An 11492-nucleotide genomic window follows, 5' to 3' on the forward strand; every position below is an offset into this window, starting at 1 on the left:
GAAGGATGTATATTCAGTTCACCAGGAAACTTCTCGTGTCCCATTCGCGAAGCTTCGCCTCCTGCTCTCGTACACGTTCGGTGATTCTGCAAAACATTGTCCGGGTGATCCTATTTTTTTGGCAAACGCCTCGGTACGTTGTACAATCTTATGTGAAATAACCGGATGCGAGTTTGTATTCGAGCAGCGAGCAACAATATACACTTGGTATACTATAAATAAATAACATAATAAAAAGTGAGAATATAATAAATGAATGGACCTGTGCAGAAGTCTATTATATCTATTTATTATTATTGGTAACTCACACGTTTATGCACTTACAATTTTCGTCGTTACGCAAATAATCTGTTTTAAATTAAATGAAATACGAAGATACATACTTTGCGTATTATGAGAATTGTTAACACTCCTCTCTTGTAATTTAAATCCCAGAATTAAATGATAAAGTCAATCGTATAGATTGGAATTTGTAAGTAATATTGCTATTTATCTGAACAGTGTTAGAAAACAAAAATGTAACATGTAAATCTTTTTAGCCTTATAACAGTTTTTATTGTATTCTAAACTTGCTTCATTACGGCATTATGTCCAAATAGTTATAATTGACAGATTTGCTCTGTTTTATGATACATACGATTTCTTTCCTTGATTGAAATGATACAAGTATAACAGACTTTATTTGAGATTGATGGTTTCGGATTTATTCTTCCTTTTCTACCATATAGATGGAAACAATTATAAAAAAAATATTCTTTATTCACACTGTAAGAGCGATCTGTTTACCTTACAAAATATATTCATCAACGATGTGTTCTGATGTTCTCTCATAAGATTTTTTTTGTTGGCATTGTTATTAAATTAATAATAGCTAACATCATATTTTATAATCTTTGAGGAGCTTCACGAAGGATCATGTCAGGTCTTTTATGTACAATTAATTCTAAGAAAGCTAACGATATTAATAACGACCAACCAATTTGTTCTTGACAAACAGGACTTTGTGCGTTGTACATGTTTCTCAATTCTGTTCCTATTAACACTTTTGGTTCCTTTGTTTTTATCGGTTCGTCGCTTTCCCGCAATAGCTTTTGCACCATGTACTGTGTGGAAATACCCTCGCTGTCTATTATAAGTCCATAGATTTTTCGCAATACACGCTGCCGAAGTATATAGATATTGTTTGCCACAAATCCTGTGGTGTCTGAAAGATTTGTAACGAAATTTTTATATTAGATTTTTCTTCCCCATGCAACGTATAACAAAAATATCAGCACTAGAAATCAACATGATGAAAGTGTATCTTTCGAATTGAATCATAGTTGTAGCTAAAAATCTTTACATTTATTTTAGACCGATTGATTCCTCTTAAACTGTTAGTAAACATATATTTTCAAAACAATTAATGTAAATTAGGAAAGAGAAAATTATTATTTCTTATTCGTGAATCAATTTTTATCTCCATTCATAAAGAAAAAAAAGAAATAATTCTAATTGATAAATTTTCGTCGTTGAAACATTAACACGATTGATAAAGCATAATTTTCATACCATTAAATTTATTATCCAACATTGTCAGATACGACAGAATGATAGCGCCTATTATAGATTGTGTTACAAAGTTTTGATAAAAGTGTCGGTTTTGTATACGGCCCACGTCACCACCGGTCTCTTGCATTATATACCGATCAGCCTTCGGTAATTTTTTGGCAATTGGTATTGTCTAAATAAAAAGAAAGAGTTGTGATAACAAAATATCCTACAATTGGCGATCTCTAAACAACAGGCTTATTTTATGAAGTAAATAAAAAACTTCTTAATGCTTCAATACTTACCTCTTGAAGTAAAGTATGAATATTTTCTTTTGGCCCTTTTCGTGGAAAAGATTTATAACTCCACTGTAATACTTCGCAATCGCGATTTAATAATGACCAACTTATCAAGTCATGTCCTACGTATATGCCTAATACTGTATCGACATCCTGTAACATATAGATGGAATTGATCTAGAATGTATGGAGACAAGGGAGGAAACTATCAATATTTTTCTCATATAATTCTTTAATTAGAAAATTAAGGAGAACTTGATATCTCGTACCCTTTGACTAGTATCAGTATTTTGTGGTGTTACAACCAAGCCTGACATAATCTTCTTAGGAGGCCTTTTCTTACCACATATAATTGACTTATAAAAATTATACACACATTTGTTATTCATACTCGGTACTTGTAACAAATCGTCCAACGATTCAAACGGTCCATTATTTGCACGGTGCAATTCTAATTTCTCTGCACGCTTCTTAGTAATGGAATATCTTTGAAAAATAATCTTAACAGTAATAAATGCACAATTAAAAATATGTATTACATGAAAAAAAATGATTAACTCACTGTACTAGATCTTTCATGCTTTTGCTATTTATTACTTGGAGTATTTTCTCTTTATCTTCTGGGGAGAGAAGGTTTATATCAGAAGTATCAGTGCACATGTTTACTTTAAAAATAAATGCGCTCAGTGTCTGATGCTTGTAGATCTGTAAAGAGAGGATAAAAAAGAAATAAAACAGAGACTATCAAATTCTCTAAAAAAGAAAAATTGAAATGTTTTAAAGAAAAGTTATAAAATCCAAAAATATAAATTTATAAAGTTTACATGAGATACTATCATAAAATAATTATATACTTTTTATTCAAAAATTATTAATCTCTATAATTGCAAAGAACATACAAAATCTTACCTGCGCTCTTTGGTTTTTAATAACTGTATTAAAAAATCTCGTCAACATCATGTTCCACATTTTATCGTAAAATTATTTACACAAAATGTAATACAATTGATTATTAATCATCTCTTTATTATACATTCAACTGACGTCTTCAATATGCACCAATATATATAATTAGCTTTATAAATGTGTTGGACGTAAATTTAATTTTTATGTGCAGCAATATAAATAAATACCCACATGTAAGTACTGAAGAATATGCTCTGCTTTGTAGCTAGGTTATATTGCGCTTTCTGCGCCTAAAATGGAATAAATAGACGTTACTGACGTTAGAGAGAGAAAGAGAAAAGATGGAAAGTACGAAAAGTGCAGCTACAAAACAGAACTATCGATCTAACCTAACCTGACGTGATGAAGGCAACTCTATGCACTTTACACGTTCAAAATAACACTGTATTATGTATTATATACGACTTTGAACGGAAAAAGCTGAGAAGAAACGTAAAAAGTACATTCGAAACATCTTTCTTAACTTTCTGTGCTTAAAATAAAATAAAAATATATAAATATCAAAGAAAAAGAGGATAAAAAGTACAGAAAGATCAGCTTGTAAAGAGTAATAAGTCAAGTTGGCGGCGTTGGCCCAAGTGAGAGAATTTTGCCGCCTTGGATTGGCAATACTGGACTCAGCTGACTAACCGAAAATTCAAATTCCATTTCAACGTTTCCAAGTTTCGCGGAAGGTAACCTGCTTGGGGATTTCGTAGTTTTGCTTTCGTTTTCTCTCACGAAAATAATCATGCAACAGAATTCAGTCAGACGTAGATCATCCAGTAATCCCGTAAGGATATCCGCGATCGAACGGGAAGATAAGAGCTCGACAGGAGCTCGAAAGACGCAAACATTGAAACCGAAGGGAATCTCGACTGGTGAGATCTCTCATATTCCCAGGGCTCGTTTTCGGAGCTCTTCCAGCGACCGAGCGGGATCGCTCGGCAGAAAATCGTACTTGAAAGTAACAGGTAAAGTATAACATACTCAAGACTTCTATCTTTTCTAATTACTTGATATGAGCCAGCACAGGATAGAAACGTGTATTGAAGAATAAAGCAAAGATTTAATTTAACTAGCACTACAGACGCGCGCTTCGCGCGCGCTATTTAGCTTTAACATTATGCTATTACTATTACACTATTAATTTTTTGATACATACAACTGTCAAAATATACGATGACAGCTGCAAATGAAGTAAGCGCAGCGAGAAAACCAATCAGCATCGCGGAAAAGCGGCAACAATAAATTCGACTATCGACTTAACATGCCTTTTTTTAGAAAGGATTTATTTAATTCGAGATCGTTCCGACTTCTTTTTAAATTAAGTTCAACTTATGTGTATGTATGTATGTGTGTAGGCAAAACTCCGCTACGGCAACCAACAACTCCAATCACCCCACTGAGAGTCTCGACTAAGCATGCTATCCCAGGTACAGTGCTTACAGCAAGTTCTAGCAAACTCCATGCGCCGTTATCAATCGGTCGATCACCGTCCGGCGACCGTGCTAGCAGCGTAGGAGCTAAGGGCCCCAGAAAGGACACAAGACCCCTAGCGGATAAGGTTTATCAGATGGACCTGCTAAAAGAGATCGATAAGTTCTTTGAGATAAATCAGTGCTCGACGATGTTAAACAGCAACGGCAGTTTGAAACCAATTACATTGAAGATGTTCGTGGAGGTCTCTGGCTTCCTATTGAAGTACTTCGACGTCAAGCACAGTCTCACGATGGCAAATTACATAGATGAATTACCAAAATGCGCGAAGAAGTTACACTATCCTGGCGTGATGACCAAATCGTGGCTTAAGACTGCCAATGCAATGCATTCGTGGCCCTATGTTCTCGGTTGGATCGGCTGGTTGGTGGAAGCGTGCAAAGTGAGAGAGCTCGCATTAAACAGATACCAACTGGAAACTTTGCCGTTCATAGGAACGGAGCAGCAGGCTCAAAGTTGTAGCATGGAGTTTCAAACATTGTTGGAATGCTATAGAGTTTGGAATGACGAGGAAAAAGCCCACGAGGAGGAAGAACTATTGGAGCGATATCTACAGAATGTTTTAGTTCAACAAGGCATTACTGACGACGATCTAGCTCAGGCACGTAAAGAATTGGAGGGAGAAGAAGTAAAGTTGCAGATGCATGAGGAAGAGTCACAAGAACTTGATAAAAAAATTGAACATTTACAACGGAAATTAGCGTCTTCGCGCGCCAAGGAATCTAAACAATTAAACGATATTAAAATCGCGGAGGATTGTATAAGCAAGCTTTCCGCCGAGACAAATCAGTTAAATACAGAACGTGAAGTTTTAAATGAGCAAATTCGAATAGGAAATATACAATATGAAGAATTACTCTCAATCGTGAAGAATCAACCCATGTCTAAGATTGAAAAGGAAAATATCATTAAAAAATGCACGGAGATTCAAAACTACATACACCAATTTGACGAGCATTTGAAAGATTACCAAAAGGAATCGTACACTTTAGATATCAAATTCGCGTCTTTCAATAATAATCTCAATATGGCAATATTGGCGTATAATAAGGAGGTCTTTATGCTTATCGACAATGATGTTGGTCTGAATTTCGATGAATTAAAGCTCCCGGAAAAAGAATTGTTGAAACCGGAGATGATGGATATAATGGAAGAAAAGGCCTCTTTAATAAGAACATTCAAAGAGACATTGATGAAGCAATGCAACGAGATAGAGTCTCTTATTCAATTCGACACCATGAAATTGGAGAAACTGCAAGAAGAAATTAAATCTTTGCCGGATGAAAACAAATTGAAAGAAGATATATCTCACATTAATGAAATGAAGGCAGGTGCGAAGAAGGAGAAAGCCAAACTTATAAAACAGATAGAAGACTTGAAAAACGAAATTAAAGCAATGGATGATATGATGCCAGATTTACAAGCGCAAGACTTCGAAATAGAAGAGGCACAAGACAAATTAGATGCAGTTATAAGAAGAAAGATGTTTCTAGAGCAAGCTGCCAAACGGTTTTTCGAACAATTTTACGAAACTGTCGGCGAGCATAGAAAAGAGCTTTATAATATTGTAACAAAAGATAGAACGCAATAGAATTACATCTCTGTACAAATATTTTTATAATATATGTCCATCATTCCTTCGTCACATTACCTCGTATTATTTGTATTATATAATCTATTACACACTATATTGTATATTATATGGTTTCAGTAAAATGTTGTCGCATCTTATTAAAATATAATATGTACAAAAATGTTTATTTCAAATAAAGAGTTTTATAAATATGTTTTTATCGCAGAATTCTCGTACGTGTCATTTATATACAAATAAAATAGATACATATTCTCTCGTCTCGTATCTTTTTCATTTTTCCTTTTTTTTTTTTACAAAATGATGCAAATTCTAGTATGTAAAATATTTTTATTCTATTAGCTCTATATGTCATGACAATATGCAACTCGCAATTTCTTTTTTTTTCCATTTTTCAAGATAAGTTTTAACATCATCTGATAAGTTACACAGTTGAAACATACGTCCCTTAACTTCACAATGTACATGATACATTAATAGTTAATGAATAACAAAAAGAGGTATTAACGAACACTATATATACTACATACAAGACGTTAGGTTTGAATAAAATATCCGCCTTTCGGGAATCAATTGTATTTTTCAATAACGTTTCGTTTTTTAAATATCATGAATAATTGATTTTCTATTGAGGAGTACCTTTTAATTAGCTGTCTGTATAATTTCACTTGAAACTTCGACAATGTTTATATTAAAAGAGTTGAAATAAGTTCTGTCCAAAATATAACAGATACATGCCTGTACGAAATCGTTCCAATAAAATCATTGGAATGTGTGAATTACATATTAATATGATATATATCATAACTATTTACAAGTATTATGCTTTTCGATGATCGATGATGACGATGATCGATGATCAAATTATGATCATTCATATCTGATATTTTAAAAGTCATTCCTCAACTATGAATGTTGTAATTTAAGCTGTAGCTAGGTCCCGACTGCCATTTTTATCTTACTTTAATATGTACATGTAAAACATAGTAATCAGTGTATAATGTTGATTAAAATGCAACGGGATATCTAATACAATTGGTTTTAAAGAATTTGCAATGCTTTCTAGTCTGTTTAAAAATAAGTCTTTAAAAAAAATTCAAATATATTCCCAACTTTTTTCGCTAGCTTTACATAAGACAAAATTAACAAACAAGAGATTTAATCACTTTCGTATATTTATAATTTTCAAAATTATGAGCTGTATGCATAAAAATGGCAATGTAACGTGCAACTTGATAATATTAACTTTGATATATATAAAAATATGATATATATATATTAATTTTATCTTATGTTGAGCTTTATTGTATATTGCCTTATTTTTATATAACGTGTATGCGAGTACGTGTACGTCATATGCAGTGTATCAATCTTTTCGCTTTTTATTTTAAAGAGGAATTAGCCTATATATGCATGTGCATTTACTTCATGAATTCTTTTCCTTGCACGATCGCTGCACGAACCTTCTTATCGCAAACTACCACCAGATAGCTATGAGATCACACAATTACATATTGTGAAAGTATATTCTATTGTTGACTATCATGAAAGAATTGAGAGAAAGAGAAAAATGTACGCTATTTGTATTTAAGTGCGATTACAAATGACAATTGATGGATTCATAAATGCTCCAGAAGAGCCCACGTACATACACGCATGTACCCACTAACACACAATCGTACGCAAAAATAAAGAGTATCCTACGTATATTTAATAATTTTGTACTAATGTTTCGTATGCATTAATGAGTGATTAACACATTTAATTATACTCGCGTGAATAGAATAATATCCCGAGATTTGCTATAATATTGATATTATTTATATTACAAATAATTCAACATAAATATTTTTAGATACAGCTTACAAGTCTTTGAGATACATAAGATACCTTTATACGTAAAAAAATAAGTTTTATGCAATATATACAATAACCAGGATCGGATTTAGCCGTTTGCTGCCTATAGACACGTAAATAGTGCTACTGAAAAGAAAGCTAGTTTGTTTAAATGCCATTCGTCTTTTTAATTGACATAATCCAAATTGTGGCTAAATTAGAAGAGAAAAGAATGTTCAATTAAAGAAAGTGTAAGTTATTAAATATATATTCAATATTTCTTTTCTTGAAATATAACATAATAAAATTATATTTACTTTTATTATGATTTTTTATTAAAGACAATTTTGTGAAAAATTTCGGTTCTAGGCCGATGTCTATAGTGCCTACTGATAACTCTAACCCTGATAGTAACGCTTTATTGAAATTGTTTTCAACTTCAAATAAGAACTTCATGTTTATCTAAATACATTTGCAACTTCCTCTATAAAATAAAATAAACAATTTTTACAATCCGTATTACGTATAGACCTCACTCTTCGCGTTTATTATTTATTTAGATTTTTTTGTTAGTGTACGCGATTTACTTAGAGTATTATTTCGATGCAATCCTAAATTGTAGGATAATTTAACAGATCGCTGTTCCACACACGCTGCGTTTTATACTTAGAGATTGTAAAAATCAGTATGCAAAATAGATAACGATCTTTTTGTCATTGTATGTACAACTGGCAAGTTGAACGGGATATTTTTTTGGCGCGTAAATATTAAATTCATCGGCTTTTGTATATTTAAATTTAACTTGCGGTATCTCAACTAATTCTCATTGATAATTCGTGTATTTGTGGTCTCAGCAAGTTAAATTTATTATAAATTCCCAAATTGTTGAACGAACAGATGAATATCATTTAGCATACATGTATCGATCAAAAACATGCTCCAATATAGTCATGAAATATATAAAATCGAGCAATCAGCATTATACATAATGTATGTACAGGATATAAACGGAACACTTTCATCTGTTATTAAAATTACTGGAATCATCAGCTAGTGATACAGCTAATCAATAAAAAATGTTTTTGTTTTATGAAACTTGCCTTTTATACTATACAACAATTAACTGAACTATGTTCAGGTTACGCGAGTGTTCGCATAATTTTAGAAGCGCTAACGCATATAACGCATCATATGTAACAAAATAGTAGATGCTAAATCATAACAGTGATTAATTTTATAGGCAAAATTGACTATCACCATGATTAAGCATCATATTAAATATCTGTATTTTTTGCGTTATATTGAAATATTTACAAATATTCAAATAGTGAACCATACGTAAACTGTCCCATTTCTTATATACGATATATTTCTCTAAACTAATTTACCCTTGCAAATTCGTAATTACATGTTTTTGATTCTCATAATTGTTTCTTTTAACGGTTCTAATTGAGCTATTTACATAACGCGTTTTTCTCTGTTGAGACGTGTACTCGTCACACTTGGATAATCACTGGTACGGTATAGTTCCTCGCGATGTCCGTTTAAATACTTTGTCACACATCGATCTGTATATCACTATCTTCCGCCTCACTTTCAGTACTTACCATAGCATCTTCCCCTACTAACAAGGCAGCGGGTAAGTTCTGTGGTACATTGTCAATGTCTAGTCTCGGAGTAGAATACACATTTAACACTTGTATCGTTGTGGGAGACGTCGAGAGACACTGCGGCACGGATCCTAAAGGATCTCCACTTAGCGCGTCGCAATCCAAGGAAGTGGACAATTGTAATTGTAAATTATGAAGTTCAGGTATATGTGGACGGATCTGAAATATATAAAAATTACATAAGACACTTCAAGATAGAATTGAATATACAACGCGAACTCAGTCGCGTAGCGACAAATACCTTCAATCCATCTGCCGTATGAGGATTTCTGCAACCCCTACATCTACACTCCACGCAAGGCTTACTTTCGACATAACAAGGACACCTTTGACCACAACAGGTAAGTTTCCCAGGTATCGCAGTGGCATTACCACATCTGCATCCTTTTCTTTTACTTCTAGCAGAACTCGACCTTGGCTTTTTAAAACTGCCCGAAGACTGCTTATAACAAAGTGAATTACATTATTGTCGATACTCCCAAGGAAATGTCAGTAAATTAAGTATTACGGATCAATGCAGAAGTAGTCAAAATTAAAAGCTAGAACAAATATGCTTTTCGAAGGCAAAACAACAAATGTCTGCATTAATCTTTCTTATGGGACCTAAGTGAATGTGAGTTAAGATTTCTTTAAGACTAGTATTAGTATAAAACATAAGAGCGATAAATATGTACAGGTTAATTAAGCTCAACTATAATTGTTAATAGACGTGAGTCAGAAAAATTATTGTACCTTACAAGAAGTGTTAACCAAGGACGGACATCTTTAAGCATTTAAATAAAGATTACAGTGCAATGTAAATCCTGTAAGGCATAAGATTAACCGAATATCTATTGAAATTACTTTGCTGCTCTTTGAAGATTTTTTCTCAGAAGGAGTCCCATATTTAAGGTGGGAAGACGGAATGCATTTTACCCCTCCTACAGAGCCGTGCTGACTTCCATCCGTCTCCTGTTGCCCCGTGTTTTCCGTGTCTTCCGTAGCAGCCGCTTTCCGTTTTATCGTAATTTTGTTACCAGATCCAGCGTACATTACGGAATATATGGAGGATCCGTTTGATACCGTACGAATCGTTGGTGACTCTAATTTGACAGCAAGAATACAATGGTGGTAAATAATTAATTCATATATTACTCGCATGATAAATGATATTCAAATCATATTAATACAATTGTACACGCATATTTATTCGCAAGAACTTGCGACAATAGCCGTATCGAGGGAACGTTTCTATACTCCGTACCAGGTATGCTCTGGGATATCGCCTCAGTAGTCTGGATGTTATTGCCCTGCGTCTGAGTGGAGGTAGTGCTGGTATAAACGCACGGTAAGATACTGTAAGCGGATTTGGACAGGCCGGCGTTGCTCTTGAACTCATCTTTGAAGCCGGCGCCTTCCTGGATGAGCTCCATCAGGCTGGTGGCACCGATGGTGGACGGGGCGCCGTTGGTGGTGGAGTTGCCGGCAGACGTGACGATGAGCAACAGGGTGCGATAGATGTTGGTGCTGGTGAGATACTCGCATAGCTTCTTGTAGCACTGCAGGAGTATCCGCAACTGCACGTTCTCCACGTACTTGTCGTAGTCCTTGCACCAGCCGCACGACGGCTTGAGCTTCTTGCGGCCGCCGCGGCAACCGCGGCACACGTGATGCTGACAGTTGGTCTCGGTCGGCGTGTGCGGCTCGATCAGCAGGTTCGAGCACACGGTGCAGCTGAGGCTCTGCCGCAAATACGGCACCAGCCTGTAGAGATCCGTCCAGGAGTTGGAGTCGTCGGCGTCCGCCTGCAGCACCAGCCGACACGTCGACACGTACAGGCTCGTCGCGTTCATCGCGTCACGCGCCCGGCGCCGCTCCGCTCCGCTCTCCGCACCCGGACGACCCGGACCCTCTCGCTTCCCTCTCGCCTCCTCACTTCGCGGGCGCGAAATATCAAACCCCTAAACCTTACAGCCGCCGCCGTACGCTCCGCGGCGCGTAACGCGTAACCATCCTCCTCGCGCACACAAACAAAACATACGCCATGTTTCGTCGCCGAGTACTCCGCTCTCCGCTTCCCCCGCGTTCCCACAGAGGGCGCGCCGAGTGTCTTTCTGCCCCATTCTGCCCGTTCTGTTCTTT

The 11492-nt window shown here is 35.2% G+C and overlaps 3 protein-coding genes across 6 annotated transcripts; 1 reads left to right on the top strand and 2 right to left on the bottom strand.

Annotated features, from left to right (window-relative positions):
* Positions 1–273: 273 nt before the first annotated feature.
* Positions 274–3417, bottom strand: LOC139772306 (transcription elongation factor, mitochondrial). The gene is made up of 6 exons (XM_071705902.1): positions 2739–3417; positions 2392–2534; positions 2099–2315; positions 1836–1982; positions 1552–1723; positions 274–1204 (listed from the first exon to the last, which is right to left on the bottom strand). The coding sequence occupies exons 1-6, from the start codon at positions 2796–2798 to the stop codon at positions 885–887; spliced, it is 1059 nt and encodes a 352-aa protein (XP_071562003.1). The 5' UTR covers positions 2799–3417; the 3' UTR covers positions 274–884.
* Positions 3414–6075, top strand: Ndc80 (kinetochore protein Ndc80). Its single transcript, XM_071705881.1, has 2 exons — positions 3414–3748; positions 4139–6075. Exons 1-2 carry the CDS (start codon positions 3526–3528, stop codon positions 5863–5865), a joined length of 1950 nt encoding a protein of 649 aa, XP_071561982.1. The 5' UTR covers positions 3414–3525; the 3' UTR covers positions 5866–6075.
* Positions 6014–11426, bottom strand: Msl-2 (male-specific lethal 2). 4 transcript variants are annotated; one of them, XM_071705895.1, is made up of 4 exons: positions 10615–11426; positions 10287–10453; positions 9613–9813; positions 6014–9530 (listed from the first exon to the last, which is right to left on the bottom strand). In XM_071705895.1, exons 1-4 carry the CDS (start codon positions 11201–11203, stop codon positions 9258–9260), a joined length of 1230 nt encoding a protein of 409 aa, XP_071561996.1. In that variant the 5' UTR covers positions 11204–11426; the 3' UTR covers positions 6014–9257. The 4 variants fall into 4 exon arrangements, with proteins under 4 accessions (XP_071561996.1, XP_071561994.1, XP_071561993.1 ...); XM_071705893.1 differs by having other exon boundaries at positions 9613–9810; positions 10215–10453; XM_071705892.1 differs by having other exon boundaries at positions 10215–10453.
* Positions 11427–11492: the final 66 nt, after the last annotated feature.

The sequence above is a fragment of the Temnothorax nylanderi genome, unplaced genomic scaffold, assembly GCF_030848795.1.
Source record: "Temnothorax nylanderi isolate EJ_2023f unplaced genomic scaffold, tnyl_v1.0 TNYL_tig0048_pilon, whole genome shotgun sequence".
Lineage (NCBI taxonomy): Eukaryota > Metazoa > Arthropoda > Insecta > Hymenoptera > Formicidae > Temnothorax > Temnothorax nylanderi.

Coding starts and splice junctions, on each gene's coding strand:
- LOC139772306 (XM_071705902.1), bottom strand. CDS start 2,798: ATGTGGAACATGATGTTGACGAGATTTTTTAATACAGTTATTAAAAAC. Junction 2,316..2,391: donor AGCATGAAAGATCTAGTACA/GTGAGTTAATCA, acceptor TATTTTTCAAAG/ATATTCCATTACTAAGAAGC. Junction 1,205..1,551: donor GTTGGATAATAAATTTAATG/GTATGAAAATTA, acceptor CAAATCTTTCAG/ACACCACAGGATTTGTGGCA.
- Msl-2 (XM_071705892.1), bottom strand. CDS start 11,203: ATGAACGCGACGAGCCTGTACGTGTCGACGTGTCGGCTGGTGCTGCAG. Junction 9,814..10,214: donor AATCTTCAAAGAGCAGCAAA/GTAATTTCAATA, acceptor CTTTGTTATAAG/CAGTCTTCGGGCAGTTTTAA. Junction 9,531..9,612: donor ATACGGCAGATGGATTGAAG/GTATTTGTCGCT, acceptor TATATATTTCAG/ATCCGTCCACATATACCTGA.
- Ndc80 (XM_071705881.1), top strand. CDS start 3,526: ATGCAACAGAATTCAGTCAGACGTAGATCATCCAGTAATCCCGTAAGG. Junction 3,749..4,138: donor ATCGTACTTGAAAGTAACAG/GTAAAGTATAAC, acceptor GTATGTGTGTAG/GCAAAACTCCGCTACGGCAA.